Raw genomic sequence first — 18096 nt, forward strand, 5'->3', positions numbered from 1 at the left:
GTTACAATTTGCGATTACACCGGTTTGTCACACATTCTTAATACTCATTGTTTATAATTCTCGTAGTCACGTTCACGTTTATAATTATCATTAGTCACTATCTATCTTTTGGTATATTAAAATACTGTATGTATTCATCATTACTGTGTTTCTAAAAAATTGCTTCGTTCTACTCACAGAAATCTATTTACTCTATTTTCATTAAATTATTATTTGTTACGTATCATTTTAACACCTATCGCTATATGCATGACTTTTTTTCTTCGCGTTAATAATATTCAACTGTTCTAATTCCGCTCTTACACCTGTAGATTAACATTTGTAAGCTTTTTGGGTCATATCGAATTATGTTTATCACTATTTTGTGGATACTTTTCTGAATGTATACTAGTAATCGCAAAATGTAAATTAAATTCCTCAGTCTCGCTGGATTAGGTTTGAAATGACAAATATGTTACCATTTCCAAGAGTTGATTTCATGTTCTTGTCTAAGACTCTAGTAGACCCTAAAAAGGACAATTGAAAAATTAAGAGTGAATCTGCATTGCGAACGATCCTCAAAATTCGAGGAAGGTGATTGTGGTATTAGTAAGTGAAGGCGATTTCCAAGAATAGTGCCTCGTCTATCCCATCCACTGAAAAAAATAAGCTCAATATCAATAATCGCCTATTCTTACTTTGTGCTGTGCTTTTAAACAGTGTAAGCCTTTTTTACTTACTTCCTACGTTACCCGCAGTCTGTCTTTTTAATTCTGTGTCCATTATGTGTTGGCCTTATCCGCTTGTGTAACGCGGCAGTTGAAGTTCGTTCACCCATGACGTCTATTTACAGGCGGAAAGGCAGCTCTTGTGCTTTTGTTGTTCGTTGTGATTATCAAAGGCTTATTGAGAATAGCATACACTGAACTATTTCTTTGACAAGTTCCAGTGGTTTTATTGCATATTAGTATGAATTTTGTCAGGTGCTTGTTTGTGCTTTGAGAACTGTCAAGAAAAGCTTGCTCCCAAGCATTAATTTTTGTGTTCGCATCAATTTTTTGATATGGATATCCTACGCTGGTAGACTTAGACCGCTTTTAACTTTTCGTACCAAAAGTATCTTTAGTAAATTGCGTCAAACGCACGAGTATCCAAAAAGAGATAATCGAAGTCAACAAAGATCATTACAAACCATGTCGTTGACTCGGGGTGAGTTATTAACACCGTTGAAGTATTAACATAAATGTCACTTATTAACATCGTTGACTAAAATCTACGAGTATCAAAAAAAGTTACTTTCAAACACTATGTTCCTGTGACAGTGTGCTATCACGTGAAAGTCTTTTTGTTAGATGCTAATGTGCTTGTTTCGCTTCTAGAAATGTTGCCCCAAATCGTTTTCCCCAGTGATAAAATCAGCATGATTGTACAGTCCACACATTTCTGTTACTAGCTGTGTAAATGGCGAAATATTGTCTCCCTTAATATAAGGTAGAGATTTTTAAAACGCTTGCTTATGTTGAGATACACATAACGCAAGAGACACCCTCATCTAATACCAACGAACGCACTGAGAACGTTGGCCGAAATCAACAGTAAAGACTAATTACTCCATTATCAGCACCTAGCAGCAGAAGCCGATTGAGTGGAAGAACCGCCAGGCTCGTGAGCATCCCACGGAATGAATCAGTACGGAGTTTTACGCTAGTTGCGTGCTGCGAGCCCTCTAGCGATGAATGAATTGTGACACGATTCGAAGTGGTACCGGTCACGAGCTCCTTCTGGTGGCGTGCGATACAGATTGTCGGATCAGCAATTCCCTTTAGATGACAACGGAGCTTGGCTTCATCAGCATTCCAGACTGATACTGTCTGATCGAGGCCGGATGTGGCAAATAAGCCTCCCGTTAGTGCCTGAAATAGGAAAACATGAAACGTTCCGCGTACATTCAAAGAACGTTGTAATGTATAGCACCGACCTAAATGAAATTTATTTTGTGCGCAAGTCACCAGTTAACGTGTACGCACAATAGAGAATTGTGAAATTGGAAGCAAAGATGTAGACGAAAGTTACTATCTATCGTTTTTTTTAAATTTTATGAACCGTTCGTGCCTTTATTTGCAGTATTTCACCCTCGTGCGCATTCCAGGTACCCATAACGATTCCAGAACGAAGGTCCAACACGCTAACCATACCCGATGAATGACCAATAGCGACCCATTGATTTTCAGGACCGGCCGTTATGCATCGGATGTTACCCGAGCCACCTGTAAATTCAGATCCATGGTCATTTTCCACAAGCCATATGTATATATATTCGTATGTATATATATAGTAATCAACTCAGCGCAGTCTGCTAAAGAAGCTAATCTATGCTGAGTTCGACTCATTAATGCATTACTAAATTTGTGTCAAACCATTTTAGACGAAAAGCTAACTAGAATTAAACAAATACTCCAGACTCACTTCATTAGGTGTTGTTAAGTGCTAATTATTTCTTAGCTATAATACTCACCAACGGAAGTTTTGAAGTCGTGCTGGTACTCGCCGCAACGTGCGTCAAGAACTTTTATTAAGCCGTGGACTGTTGCGGCTAAGAAACAACTAGATGGAGCGCTAAGCACCGCAAAAGCAGTTACAGGTGCATGTCGCATTTGGTCGAGTGTCCGCACTGAAGAACCAAGGAATGGATCCCAGATGTGTACGGAACCGTCACAAGATCCTACGACCCTATGTGAGTCAAGGAAGTGTACGGCAAATACACTCTTCCTATGAAGCGTATACGTCCATTGTGCATTGCATCCAACAGCATCACTTCCTGAGTTCCGAAGTGACCACAGTTTCACAGTTTTATCCTTGGATGCCGAAAGAAATGAGTTCTCATTATCCAGCGCTGTTATCTGTCGAATTCCAGCGGTATGACCAACGAAAGTTTGCAGCTTGATCTGTTTGAAGTCGAGCTTTGAGGTATTTTTGGGATCTTGACCCACCTCGTGCTCCCAATAACTAAGCCAATTTCCTTTGAGATGACGCTGGATATTGGCCATTTTTCTACGCAGCAAGTTCATGTCGTAACGACCCACGGAAAGAGGCCCCCCCACTCCCCCTCCTAGGTTCGGTGGTCCATGCGTCACATTGCGACTATCGTCTTCGTTATAACTGGCCTCCATCTGAACGTCGATGCGATTTCCCATAATCGCCACATTCTTACCAAATTCACTTGATACGAAGCTCTCATCGTGACCTACACGTATATACACAATTTTTCAAATCAAGCGAGTTTGGTCAATATTAGTAACTGCGATAACAGCACATCATGAACCGTGGTGAGAAAAGTCCAAACGTTCACCAAGACAGACTTACAATGTGCAGAGTAACATACGTTTTCATAAAATTCAATTAGATTTGGTAACGGTGCGATAATACTAGCTTATTCCTATAGGAAAATACTCAGTAAATTAAGTTTTCGACTGACTGAGTTACGGAACTATACAGGTATATATTTAACGTTTTTCGCACTAGCAATGTTTACCATAGCTTGGATTCCTGCGATGTCCATCCCTACCAGGAGCTCCTGCGGGTCCACCGTGAGCACCGTCTTCTTCTCGAAGACATAATCGTCGCACCAGATCATTATGAGCTCCCAAAATAGTTTCTGCCATATAGATTCCCCCTATTTGCTTGCAAAATGGAATGTACGTAACTTGGGCCATTTCAGCGTCAAATACCAATCGTATTTCAGCCAACGCGCGCTGTCGAAGTTCGCTATCACCTGCAGATTTGGTTCACAAGCGATCCTTGGTGAAAATTAATTGGAAATTATAGCATGAACAAGAATTCGAGTTTGCGCTATTAAAACTTAGCATTTTTCGTAATTCTTATTTGACAAATGACATTATTAGATGACAGTGACGATTTGGGTCCTAGATATGAATTCAGCTCGAAGTTTACCTGATTGTGTGGTCTCTAGGGGTGGAGAGGCCTGGAAGGGCAGTGCACGGCTAACAAGGACAGAGGAAATTTTAACTGGCGTCCCAATACGATATTCTTGGCTCGGTGAGTCTTTTTTAATATCCAGATAGTCATCCATGCTCTGGGTCAGCCCAAAGCTCTGAGCGCCGGAAGCTTTATCAATGCTTTTCTCCAAAGGGGTAAGATGCTCTACAGCATCCAGTTGATTTTTATCGCAAAATGCCCGCTCGAAGGACACGAAGAAGCTAAAAACAGGGTGAAACTCTATGTTAGCAGATTCTGTAAGCAAACTCTATGCTTGTCAAAATTGCTGTAATCGTATAAATAGTTCACCTAAAATGCATTATCCAAGACATAGTTATGATACAATAAACCAGTAGTGAATCGTGAAATACTTGAGAGAAATGCATTAACAGGAACTATTTTTCTAAAATTCTACACTTTGTCAAATCGTATTCTGTTTATTGGTGACATACCGTCGCAGTACAGTAGACAGATGCTGTCGCGACATCTCAAAACCAATGCGCAATGAAATGAGGTGAAGGACATCGGCGATGCGGTACGTAATAAGTCGACGGGAGTGAGCTCCGTTTGGGAAGGAGTGATGAAGAGAAGAGACTAGCTGAATTGACGGGTAGATTATATTGCGAATGATGGTGGTCTAAGGAAAAGACAATTAAAAGCGACATATTTTATATGGATTTTGTCTAAATTAGATACAGCCTATAATTAAAAAGATGAATCTGAACACGTCTATAACTTCATTTACGATGTAATTTCGTACGAGTTCATTCTTGACTGTTCAGTTTTGCGTACGAGCTAGCTGGCTGATCTCATTAGACTCCAGTAGATGGAAACGTTATTTAAGACATGTAGTTTTATGAAAGTCATAAAAACTATGTGTGAGACTTTGTTGTAGGATTATAAACTGTCTGTATTTCCAGATATAGAATGGATAGTTTCTGATTATGTCTTCAGTAACAGGGGGTATTTAGACACAACTAAATTTAAGATAGTAGGTACATATATAGTACGTACATATTAGGATAATAGGGAGACCGCATTTCACGCCATATGTCCCACCTGTAAATGGTTCATCAGTGTAGCATCCGTCAGCAGAGGCAAAACATGCTTTAGCAACGTGATCCCGCCCAAAAGCGATCCCTCGAGAGTTTCAGTGACGTGTTTCCGGCAAAGTTCAACAAGATCAGCCACGTGCTGCATATACTGCAGCGTAATGAAATGCTCGCCATACAGGAACGCGATGTCGCACAGAGTTGAAAATGCTTTCATCGCAGCCACATCGCCTAGAATATATGTCTGCGACAGATTCACCACTGTCAATAGTGAACACAGAAACAAAAAGGATATTAGATGGTACAAATAATTCGTATTTACTACACTTGCCTGCTACACCACGTTGCCTAAAATAAGCTGGCTCTAATTTGGAAATTTGCCATTTATATAGGTTATGTACACATGTAAGTTACTTCAAACTACGTTATACTATTTATAATTATGTTTGTTATTGTGATATATATATATATATAAGATATAACGACATCTGTAGCCCATTAAGGCGAGCCAGAAGAAGCACATTGGTAAGGATTAAGTGTTCCAACTTCAAATTCGGTGCTGCAGTGAAGCATTGCTTCAGACCTCAAAAGATGAACGGACCTCTACGAATGAGACATTTGTTTAATGGTGATGGGAACTATATATATCATTACCGTAGTCGCTATGATCTTTGTACAGAGGCTCGGTAAACTCCATTTGATCGCTTCCTGAGTAGCAGAGAGTTAGCATTCGCAGAAGGTTTCGTGTTAGATGTCTGGCCGTAAGGACCGGTCCGAGGCGGTGGGCTAGCCAAACGATACTCTCTGATGCTACATCGCTGATATTATATGATGAGCAGTTGATATCTACAGTGAAATTAAAAACAAATAAACAACAGCTAAGCTTAGTTCTATTGCAGCGTGCATAACATAACTAAAAGGTATCTTTTCAAACTTCCTAAATCTTCGTAGCTTCATATCTAAGCATATTTCAATCAAGGTAGAAAAAATTTTCACTAGCGTTCGTACGTACCTTTCAATGGAATCGTCCTTTTAAAGCTAGTTGATGAGACCGGTTGTGCCGAAACGGATACAGCGGAATTTTGACAAGGCGTCGCGTCGGTTCCGTTAGTCATAGTTTCCAATGAAAATGCTGCCGAAGCCGAACCAGATGGGGGCAGATCATCAGTGAAGTTGGCTTCAATAATTGTTGAAGGTTTTTCCCGTGGTAGTGACGAGGTATTCTCTGCAATGGTATTGTTTACAGCCATTATTTCTAATTAAATTAAACAATTATATTTATTTTTGGTAATATTCGTCTTGACAGAGTGCAGAGCGGCTTTTTACTAAGACAACACTTCTATGTCACCATTACTTTAATATCTTATCCCCGTGATATCGTAGTGCGTAACGTGTTCACCTGCTCAACTTAGGAATATGTGATGGTTTAAGGTCGAATCTAAATAAGTTATGTACTGAGAGCCAGGCGTGTGAAGTAATTCTTAACGACTTAAACACCGGACTTAAAACACGAAAGACATTATGATAATCTCTAAAGCGATACAAGTAGAACTAAACATTTCGTCACACAGTAATCTAAAAAAGAGTGAACGCTATTATTCACTTGAGTAAATCCCTAAGACTAATCGATCATGAAAACAATTATCTCATAATCTAACAATAATATTCTGTTAAATCACTTACCTTGTTGATTATCAGTTAAGTCTGAGTCCTCAGCTTCAAACATGAAGATTTCTTCAGCTCGTAAATCGGTGCCTTCAGTGAGATCTTCATGCTCTTCTGATCCGCCCTGTTCGTTTCGACAATCCGTAGAAGAACCAATGCCCTTAGCGACCCCAGCCTCAGGCACAACTATGGATTTAGCCTGCTTGTCCTTATCGGGATGCGAACGAACAGACGCCAAAGTAGACTCAAGTTCTTCCAGCTCCGTTGAGTCAAGATGTGATTGTTTCTTGGTCAATTTACACCTGACCGATTGTAAATCCAGAGTGATACAGTATGTGGGCTATGCTCGCAGAATCTGAATGAATGGACCCTGCCGCATTGATAAATAGACTATTATCTCGTTTGACGTTTCATTCACTCCATATAACGACTAGCGTGTCACGTAAAAACGTGCTCCACTTATATTAATTTTAATTTGTCAGCAGAACCTGCCTGCTGACTCTAGATTGGCGAATCAGATCATATTTCCCACTTTCTCATATTTCACAAACATAAGTCTTTAGAAAGCTCAAATAAAAAGGCCCCACCGCGAACGACGTAGCAAACCCATTGATGCAATGAGTCGGAGCATACTCAAGAGAAGTCTATTGATTTGCTTAACACATTACAGTATTTTTAATGAGGTTCGTCAGTAATTGTGTGCCAATTCCGCAAGTGCTAATTTGTTATTATTATTATTATTACATTCGAATCTGGTAAAAATCCGAATCGCATTTGATATGGAAGCCAGAATATCATCATAGATACCAATTACGGTGTACAAAATTTTTTTTTGTTATTCTTTAAAGAATCGAACTTTAAAAATGTCAAAGTTCGGAAAATGACGAACTTCGTTTTACTGCATACGGTATCATGCGTATAATTAATCACTGTACACATATTTTTCCAATTATAGTAATAATGAAGTACGTATAAAATCTTGACTAAATTAATAGAGCGCATTTTTTTTCTAACCTCTTGAAGTAGTGTGTTTCGAAAATGAGACAGCTGGTCTGAACGACTTAGAACAATTTTTAGTTAAACGAGATAAACACAATAGGTGTTTAGATTTAGCAAAATGAGGAAAACTACAGTGACTAATATGGCCTAATATTTTCATTTAAACTAGCCTTACTGCAATCACTAATTTCATTCAATAATGCACCGACTTCAGTTTAAGTGCAACCGCATGACCTCACAGACATAACACGCATACAATCCTTCACCAAATATCCATCGATTTTCACAACCTGTTTCATTCCGGTTTGTTGAAAGACAGACATATGTTTAAGCACAAGCAATAGGCGCAAGGGCTGAAAACCTTTTCTACTAACATATTATTACCGAATCAGTGTTGTAAAGTGAATAAGAATGTCAAATCGTTATGTAATATGGTAATTTATGAACTATCTGGCTTCTAGAAACCCTAAACAACAGGAAAAGCTAAAAGCCAAAGGACAGACTCTTTAGATATCTTCCATTAGTAATGCTGTTTTGTTAAGCTAGAGAAGTCGACCCATCAATTGATTTGCCCGAAATGACGGCCATCCCGGCTAACTTTATGTCTTGGCCCGCTTAGTTATCCCTTCACCTTACCTACCTATGGGCTGTTGTGCCGGCAGCGTGCGTTGCGTGCGAGAGGTTAAGATTGCTGTTGACATTGGCCAGAAGAGCAGATCGGGCCCCGCCAGAAGCATGCTGGTGGTAATTGCCCGCTCCACGTTCGCCCATAAGCCCATTTAAGGTCGAGTTGGAATTTGAGTCAAGCTCTTCAAAGTCCCTATACCCGCCAACTGCCTCGACGAGGACGGTCGCGAAGTGCTGCAGAAACGCCTGCAGGCCCAGCCGCACCATCAACTGTAGTATGAATGAACGGTGGTATAGCTTGATGTGCTTCGCGGTTGCCACCTATAACGATCACCAACATCCATCAAGTGCGACAAAATTGAATGCCAATTTGTCAGTTGTTTGTTTGAACAAGCTTGGAAATGCAATAAATTGCACAATAAATTGCATATTTAGAAACCAAGTTAGGTGCTTTATTTTTTAAAATCGTACCTCTGGGTCAAAAGCTCGGATCAGGTCTTTGAGGAAGGCATCGACGGCCTCTTTGGGGCCGAGAGCGCGTGCGAGGGGCTCGAAGAGCTGCCATATGGCCAACACGCACGAGTCCGCCTGACGGAAAAGCGTTGATAGGTGCAACAGGACAAGCTCCACCGACTCACGGTTAAGTTCAGCCAGTAGTCGCGGTAGATGGCTGGAAATACGTGAAATCTTACAAGAAAAGAAAGACAAAAAAAAGATAGATGAAAACTAAACTTGCATTTCTAAGTTCTCTTATAGTGGCATAATTACCGTATTATAGAACTTTAAACACGATCATGGAACTAGAGGTATAAATCTATAACGAAAAGCTTACAAACATATGATATGATGTTCATTTTGTTTAATCAGAAAACCTAATAACAGCGAAACGCATGTAGAACACAGGCACTATACTTGGACTAGACCCATTAATAAACTAAGTAGCACAAGCAAGCAAGGATTCGAGTTGAAGAGCAAACAAAAGATAGCACAATCATTGTTATTGCAAGTTATGCCGTCAAAATGAATTATTTTTCTATAGCAGAAAACATGTCTCCGCTATGTTTTTTCTTCGCTCTAAAGTACATGGATAATTAAAACTTATAATTCAGACTTGTATATTTTGCTTAATCTTATAACCCATAATACTTTCTTCTCGAGTCGCTTGACGAACTTACTGCGGGCACTAAGGCGGACAACTCCCTTACTTTGTATTTCGGACAGTTAACTCACATGATTTTGTTCGGCACGATGGAAAACAAGTCCATTAGAAAGTGATTGCGCTTGTGTCGTAGCAAGGAAATAGTAGAGGCGGGCGAATGCCGGTGGAAAGCGAGCAGGCGAAGAATGGGGACATAGGAGGAAAGAAGGACGAGGTGGCGGCAGTCCGTCCATTCCGACCGGAGGAAAAATGCCACCAGGAGGCAGCAGAGATCGAACAAGGCCTCGAAGATACCTGCATTGTCGTATAAAAAAGAAATTTCAGAAAAGCAATTATTTGCGGGAACTTGGCAAGAAACTGCAGAGAATATCAAGTCAAGTTGTAGTTAACTGAGTAGCTTTCTCGCAAAACAAGTGCTAAGCATTAAGCCAAAATAGTAAGATTGCCATTAGACTGCTTACCTGGGCGGATGGGCCGTTAACACAGCCTTCCGTAGGAAAATTGCTCTCTCCAGCAAGGGTAATTTAGTTGATTGAGCATGAAATACAGGGGTAAGGCTCAGCTCAGCCAATAAACAACCCAGAAGAAGGGTGTCATCACGTTGGCGATTACGGTCGTTCTCTGTTAATTTCCTACAGACACAAAAAAAACTTGGTGGTATGGTCGGAACTGGAAATCGCCCCTGCGTCGGATGGACTAGGAGAACTAACAGGAAAATGACTCGAAATATACGCAAATTCCATATGTAACCAACTTAACTTTTAGGAATTCTAACTTTCCGATGATTTTATTCGTCTCACTCATAACTCATTCGTCTCACGAATAACACACTCTTCCATCATAAACCATGTTTTCTATCATCCTAGCTAAATAGAACTTGGGTTACTGAAAAAAGTTCACATTGTATGCATCAAAAATGATCCGCTGTCTAGTTACTCCTAAGAACGTAGGCTGCCTATATTGACCTCTCATAAAAAAATTAAAACGGTGTTTTTTAAAAATGAATCAAACAGTTTTCTTGCTAATGTGTTCTGTCTCGAGTTAAAAGAGTCCGTTTGCATTAAAAATTGGGACTACACTAATAACTGTCTTGACGGCTAAGCGGCTATGTATAGATAACAAGCGCAAAAAATATGACGGAAATTAGTTGGTCAAAGTTTATATTAGTTAACTACTGACGCGATTAGCCGTTATAGAAATATTGCGTAATAGGTGTACTTACTTCAATATTTTTCCAGGTAACAAGTCCTGGTCCTTTCGGCTTGGTGACGGTAAGTCATCATTGACGGTAAGCAACTGTTTCTGTCGAAAAAGAAACTGTGCTTCAATATGGCCAAGCTTCAAAAAAGGCTGAAAATCTCTCGGTAGGTGAATGGAGAGGCTTTCGGGTCGAGTGGTAGTTGGCTCACGCGAGACGGATCTGGACATTCTGAACATAGCGGAAATGAGTTACGAAAAATAAGCATTATGTTGTTAAGTTATGTGCATTGGCGATAGGGAACTTCAGCACCTCTTTGTATGATCTTTCTCTTTCCTCAAATTTATTGAAATTCTACGGAACAATAAAATTTTATCGATACCGTCATCACCGTCATTTGTTGTACTTTTGTGCTAGAAAACCTTTTTGTACCTTGAATACCCTCTCACTTTCAACAACATAATATGTAGCAAGTAAAACGCGATGAAAGTAAACATGCACAACGCTGGCGAGCGAAGTCATAAAAGAAAGAAGCGCCGTAACACTGACTAGTGTTGTAAAGACCGCATCAACTTCTATACATTACCTGCCGACAAGTGTTAACAGGTCTTCGTTTTGTTTCTGTGGGCCACCCACGCATTCTCCAACAGAAATAGTGGTGGACGTTAATGTCGTAACTATGTCATACCGAGTAGTTAGGTGATATTGGTTATTGATCTAAAAGGAAACTGAATCCCGGCCTGCTATCTTGTCATTAAACAAATTAAGAATGCACTGGAGTATTGGCTAAATCGCATTTCTGCTCAAAATCCTCTTCCCGTCTCACAAATTAAAGACACTTGATTAAATCTTCTGTTGAAATATGAACTGTCAAGAAGCACTTAAAAAGTGCTGACTTTTAAAATAGTAGAGTTACCTTAAAGTTGGATATTCCCATATAGAAATTCAGTGCAGTAGAGCAAAACTTGTGATCGATACCATAAAATCCTAATTTTACGGGCAACATTTTGTCGATGATCATTGTGGCTCTTAATATTTTTGTCGTGCTCTTCAAAAGACGTTTAAAAAAGGTATTAGTTGATCGTAGTATCATCTTGACGTACGTAAATCAATCGAGGCACTCAATACGACGAAATGAAAAAGAGGCCACGCCGCTCCGTGTATATTTTTACGAAACACACTGCTTCGATCTTACACCGTATTTTTTAATAAGAAAATTGGGTATGTTCAAAGGTAAAAAAGTTAGAATAAATGCCTTGGTACTTGTTAGATATGCCATAAGCGGTCTCTACGTAGTGGAAACTCTGGTCTTTGAGTCGCAGAATCAGTAACTTATGACAAAAGTAGATAGCTCTACTTATTCTTGCATTGATCGAAACATATACCACAATACAAAATTAGCGAAATTTTGGAGTTCCAATGGTCTTTACCTAAATAATCGCCGGTTGGCTCCACCTTGCTGCCCTATTTGACTTTCACTCTGCAGCTGCTGATCGAAGAGTGCCGAAGCAGACGTTCCAACACTCGAGGTTAAAATGACCTGATCTTCTTGAAATGACCTATTGGCCAAACGACTGTCTGGTAGACCTTCTGTCCTGCGGCCATGGACCGACCGGCCTCGCCGTTGGTGACGTAAGCCGGGATTGCGTAACACTGACGATGTTGACAACTATAAATCACATACGAAGAGCAATATAAAAACAGAACACCTAGCAGTCACACTCAGCTTCAAAGTAAATATCCAAAAGGTATATCTACATAGCACAATTTTTTGAAAACCGCGCAGGTCCTTACAGAATTAACTACACGTTTAGTAGTTAGTTGTGCTACCTTTAATAGCCCTTATGATTGGACGCGATGCTGGCGCAAATTTAATTCACGTGTACATATGTGAATCTGCGCACAATTCTGCTAAGCTATTTATTAGCTTTGAATACGTTTCCTACATAATTAGAAACACTTAAATCCAGGTGTTTTACCTTTGGTGGTCTGTTAGCACTTGCTCTTTTTCGCGGGGGGTGCGGCAATGTAAACAGTTGACTAACACCTCCAGCTAGAAGAAATGTATGATTATCCACTAATGGAAGGCTTACGTTCTTCGCCTTAATTGCAGCGGCTCCCGTTAACTGGAAAGCACATGATAAAACAACTACTATCAATACTAACCCTATATAATGGTGTCTACCGGAAATAAAAGTTTGAAGTAAATTTACGGTATCTTACATTTACATTTGTTCACTAAAGTAATTGAGGAATACGTGGCTTTTCACGTGAGTGTAAAACTTCCCAACAATACCATTCAGATAGTGCGCAGTATTGTTAGTAACGGAGCTATCCAATTGACTCATCATGTTTTGCCTGCTACATATTTCTTTTAATATTTATCTCCTGTATAATCAATTTAGAGGCTGCTACTAACCTTATAACCAAATGTAATATCGATCCAATGATGTAAGTGTTCAGCCACGTATTGACTCTGTAGAATATTCATGTGCTTGACAGTGAAGTCTTCTGGGCTTTCCGCCCATGATGGAATCTCGAGATCTGGCAGATCCGAATGAACCGATCGAAATATAGATGGATCAGTAAAAAACTCTGGAATGCTTTCATTGGGCGACCACTCTTGCAGTCGTTGTATCGAAGCGGGATATTCGGCTGGCACCCATTTCTGACGGACATGGGTGCACAAGACCTCTCTGCTGAAGCGACGAGCCTGATCAGTATCACATAGCAATCACATCATAATATGCGACCATGTACAGAGACCATAATTTTTAAATCAGTAGCGTTAGCGATACGTACTAATAAACTTATGGCTGGAAGTGTTGTACTGGTTTATAGTTCTCATTGTACGTAACAAGGGTGCAGCTATGGAATAGGATACTATTTGATTTAAGCTAGGTTATCAGAAAAACGTCAGTCGTTCTACGCAATATGTAAGCTGACATTTTACATTTATATAGGTTGGACAGTGGTAACCATCACACATACATCATTTAAAAGTTAAAACAACTAACTCATTAAAATTAGGGGTAGAGGATTCTAAAAAGATAAATATGCCTTCAAAAGCACAGCATAACAAAGCAAACAGAGTCTTATAGATATGTTATTACAAAAAGAAAAAAATTATTTGCTAAAGCTGTTGAAACACTCACCTTATAAACGTAATATGTTATATCCGAAAGAATTTCGGAAATGTGATGAGGTACCCGAAGAGCGCGGTCCACCTGTTGCATCGTCCCTCCTACCTCCATGCTTTGTTGCGCAAGGCTCAGAGCGCTTTCGTAAGTTACATCTAACTGCCGATCGCCTCTGGTAAGGCGAAACTTAGATTTGGACAGATCGCGAAAGTTCGCTCCTTCAGGGGACGAGAAGTCCGTCACCCACGGAAGTACAGGATGATAGTAGGGATTATTTGCGCAACGCCCGCTTAACTAATCATAAAGCGCAGATGCATTTGATTCGACTATATAATACGTAAAAATTACCTATATTAAGATTAGGTTTAAGATACGACGATCGCTTTTTCAGTTAATTTTTAAAACTCTAACTTATATAAGGATGTCAGATACAAAGAACGCTATTTGCCCAATTATTGACACGATGGTGGACCAAAAAGACGTATCGAACCTTGTTTAACAGCATAAGGTACTCAAAGTTTCCTAGTTTTCCTTCTAGCCATGCGTCCATTGCCTCCTTCAATGGCAACTCCGTCCCTGTGCTTGGTTCTACAAGAAAACGAAAGCAAGTAGAACGAAACTCTTCATATTCCGCTGCTGTTATGGCGTTCTTCAGAATTCCCCTGTTCCATCTCGGGCAGAGCTGGGAACCGAAAAAATATTGTTAAATGCTTGCAGGAAAAATATCAAACTAATGCCAAAAGCCAACGAAGATGTATAAATAAACAAGAGTAACCTTCGAAGAATTTATTCGAAGATACACACTAATATCCAAAGGCTATCGGTGATGCGAAAATCTTCAAGTGTCAGCTCCCCAATATCGAGTCCAGCCTCAGCGGCGAACGCTAAAAGCTCCGCCAATTGATAAGCGATGAAGAGACCACGCGCAGGTGATCGATACATTACAGCTGGAGAGAAACACGGTAGATGAACGAGTGAATGCGGTAAGTACGGAGACAACAATACAAATGCAGCCGAAGTCTCTATCACAACCCAGAGAGGATGAATACCCGCATGGGCCGTTAGCGGCTCTGAAATGATGAACGACAAATCAAGTTGAGTAAAAACGAATAGAACCCTTATCTAGCCATGTAAGTCACCATATACATCTTGGCCAATAGCGATATAAAGCATATAATATACCTACCGTTGTCTTTCGGCACCTTCAACGAAAGTTTCGGGCTATCACAGTCCGTTATCACTCTACAGTTGTATAGTTTGTCCAGAACAGCGGCCAGCCGATCAGTGAAACTCTAGAATAAATGCACCAGGATTTAGAAATTAATCCGATGGGCTTGCTAGTATCAAAAAGTAGGACAGCTATTAAATCCAGAACATCTCAGATGAATTTCCTGGTTTACCTTGCAGATTCCAACGATAAGCTTTTGTTACTGATACAAACTAACGAACACTTGAATTCTGATTGTCAAATCCTTATTACTATCCAGGTCGGAATTATTTTGTTACCTATGACCGAAGAATATGGTTATTAGTGCGCATTTTTATTAATGCCAAAGCTTTCAGCTCTAGCCAAAGCTAATAAATAAATGAAACGATTCAAAACTTTACATTGTAGTCACCCTGGCGAATGTAGTGTTTAATAATATTTAATATATGGGAACTATTACTTAAAAGTAAAATTTAAACGACAAATAAATTGCGTACCTCAAAATCCTCCAACCGTATTGAAGTTTCTCCACTAGTATCTCCATTGGCCTCCGTCCATAAATTTGCGAAATTTGTCTCGTTAATGCTTTGGAGCACCTCAAAAATACTTTTGTATGTGGCACACTTTTTCGGTATCGGAATCGGCTTCTTGCGAACGTACAGATCTTCGTGCTTGTCTAATATATCCACCTGGCATTCATATATGTTTAGTAAACATGAAAAACATTTTACATATGATGTAAATATGAGGTAAGCCACCTTAGATAAGATTGTTGTTAAACCTTTCTTTTGTGCGCGTATGTGTTCTTCGGGACACATATATACATAAATCGAAACCTAATTAGATTAAGAAAAAAATACATAAGGTTCTTTCAGAAAACCAAACTTGTAGCCATTTGAAACGGCTACAAGTTCGTGGTCACCATAGACTCACATTAGCTAGTTAGACCATGAAATACATTTAATCAACCATAAACAAATACGTTTCGCTGAGCAAACCCATAGTTAACAAAACATTCGTTTACGTTTAATGATATAGAACACCACCCTTTCGTTCGCTTTATTTAATATAATAATTCAATAATTAACATACTTAGGGAACTATTATGTAAACAACTTTAGAAATCGATGACATACTTTTTCGCAAGTCCATTTGTTCATACTCACTTGCACAAAGGTGAATCCAAGTGGTAAGTGTCGCTTCTCCTGAAACATTATAGCGCCTATTTCGACTTCCGGAAGATTCAACGAGGGACACTGGGGCGGAAGATGTCCCGTGGAAACCACGGCCGTTAGCCATTCATCACTCACCTGATTATATAGAGTTAATAAAAATAACTTGTCAAGGCTGTTAAAAAACATCCTCGAGACCTTATGCTCATATATTTTTCACCACATTATCAGATTTTTTTGTAGCGGTGATTGTTAGTAGTATTTGTGGGCACCGTATAGCTTGACCTTAGCCCAATCTTCAAAATGAATGCATAACATTTGAGTAATAGATAATTCTCAATTCGTTTATTTTTTATGAAAGTGTCTTTAACACATAAATAATCAAGAATAGATGAATAATATGACATTATACAAGTTTTTAATAAGTAAATAAATAATCAGCTAAGCGTAGTTATTGAATACTGTGATTGTCATGCTTAGAAGTAAACTCTGATTACAATATTTTCTCTTTTTTCGAAATAACATAGGCACATTCCGACGTACACTAATTTCAACAAAAACATTTCATTCTTGATAAACTCACAATAATTCTGAATTGATTCTCACTGAGTTGGAGTATGTGACTGCGCTCAACTCCGAAAACCCTCTGCAGTTCCGCCGCGCCCGACATCGCCTGAAAGCGTTTGTAAACACGAGTTAGTTTTTTGTAACGAGCAACCGGTTTAAGTGAGGATAGAAATACACAAACTGCATTGAACGCGTCTTCCCAACTAAAAACATTGGAGATATTAATTCGTTTTGACCAATAGAAGCTTAAAGCATTTCTCACAAAAAACATCATGCAACGTACATGGGCCGTTTTCTTCTGCACCCATGTAAAGTGAGTTCTCTACATAGCTAAAAACCACTATCATATAATGGAGTTGTTGGGGTCTATCTCGAAGATGCGGGATCGAAAAGCTTGTTCTCGTGAAATACTTTACCTTTACCGCACGTTTTGATCATTTATGACGATCTTCGTTTCATTTGTGCTTGAAAACACTGTTATATAGAGTGCGAAGCTCGTCACTCCACATTGCCGGCATAAACGTTTCGCGTCGATTCTTATTACGTTAGAGAAACTACTGTCAAGTTAAATTTGCCGAAATTTTTACTTCGAACTAGATTGAATCACAACCTGTCAACGGGTTTCCTCAATCCGGCATAAGACACAGTGTCGTGAACCAGTTAAGTGCCACTCACCTTCGCAAGTGAATGATTCTAGCCAACACTGCCTACACTAGACGCTTGGCAAACGGATTTAAATGCTTCGGAATGATTTGTGCACAAGCACCCTTGAAATTGACAGTGTTCCGTGGTGTACGAGAGCAGCTGGTGTAATGCGACCAGCTGTCATAGAAGTGCTACGTATATGTTAAGTCAATGATGTGGGATTACTAGGTGCATTGTCAGGTAGAGTATTCATGTGCCGAATACGACACTCACCTTCACGGTACCTACACTCCCGAACATTAATCAAAACCCGTTATTTTTGTTTCTCTTCAGGCAGCTCCGGTGTGGGACATGATTATATATGTTGTTATTATTTACACGGAAAAAGCCCGCATTCTTCGAGAGAGCTCACTCCGTCAATATATGTCTAGCGGTTCATACGATACGGCATACGATCTGCCCCTCGGCAACAGATGCTGCAGCCCTGTTCTGTAGTACCACCATTATCATTTGTTATTGTTATTATAATTCCTGTTATTCTAAATCTATATTAGTGTCGTCTGCACAAATCCTTCTCTCAGCTCTCGAGCTCAAACGATTATCACGTAGCTGTGTGCGTTGATATATACGGCTGACCTGGAACTCAACAAAGCATCGTACCCTGTGGATGAGCCGGAACTTGTGGACACC

The 18096-nt window shown here is 39.6% G+C and overlaps 1 protein-coding gene and 1 long non-coding RNA gene across 5 annotated transcripts in view; one reads left to right on the top strand and one right to left on the bottom strand.

Moving 5' to 3' along the window:
* The window catches only part of LOC147753261 (uncharacterized), a 12393-nt gene extending 1610 nt beyond the window's left edge, over positions 1–10783 (top strand). Inside the window, exon 3 of one of the 2 annotated variants that reach the window (XR_015311735.1) lies at positions 10716–10783. This is a non-coding gene — a long non-coding RNA (uncharacterized LOC147753261). Of the gene's footprint in view, positions 1–2128; positions 2211–10715 lie in introns of those variants that run through there. The other variant, XR_015311734.1, reaches the window with a different exon arrangement.
* Positions 903–17985, bottom strand: Wdr81 (WD repeat domain 81). 3 transcript variants are annotated; one of them, XM_022835772.2, is made up of 26 exons: positions 17680–17985; positions 16778–16867; positions 16189–16332; positions 15520–15711; positions 15002–15107; positions 14620–14885; positions 14306–14497; positions 13831–14109; positions 13095–13388; positions 12655–12801; positions 12106–12344; positions 10700–10906; positions 9939–10109; positions 9549–9771; positions 8790–9005; positions 8332–8639; positions 6711–6994; positions 6040–6252; positions 5682–5873; positions 5035–5288; positions 4428–4612; positions 3931–4196; positions 3512–3751; positions 2495–3223; positions 2092–2246; positions 903–1892 (listed from the first exon to the last, which is right to left on the bottom strand). In XM_022835772.2, the coding sequence occupies exons 1-26, from the start codon at positions 17704–17706 to the stop codon at positions 1569–1571; spliced, it is 5943 nt and encodes a 1980-aa protein (XP_022691507.1). In that variant the 5' UTR covers positions 17707–17985; the 3' UTR covers positions 903–1568. The 3 variants fall into 3 exon arrangements, with proteins under 3 accessions (XP_022691507.1, XP_022691508.1, XP_086825012.1); XM_022835773.2 differs by having other exon boundaries at positions 17178–17985; XM_086968886.1 differs by having other exon boundaries at positions 16778–17985.
* Positions 17986–18096: the final 111 nt, after the last annotated feature.

Source organism: Varroa jacobsoni, unplaced genomic scaffold, assembly GCF_002532875.2.
Source record: "Varroa jacobsoni isolate VJ856 unplaced genomic scaffold, vjacob_1.0 scaffold_612, whole genome shotgun sequence".
Classification (NCBI taxonomy): domain Eukaryota; kingdom Metazoa; phylum Arthropoda; class Arachnida; order Mesostigmata; family Varroidae; genus Varroa; species Varroa jacobsoni.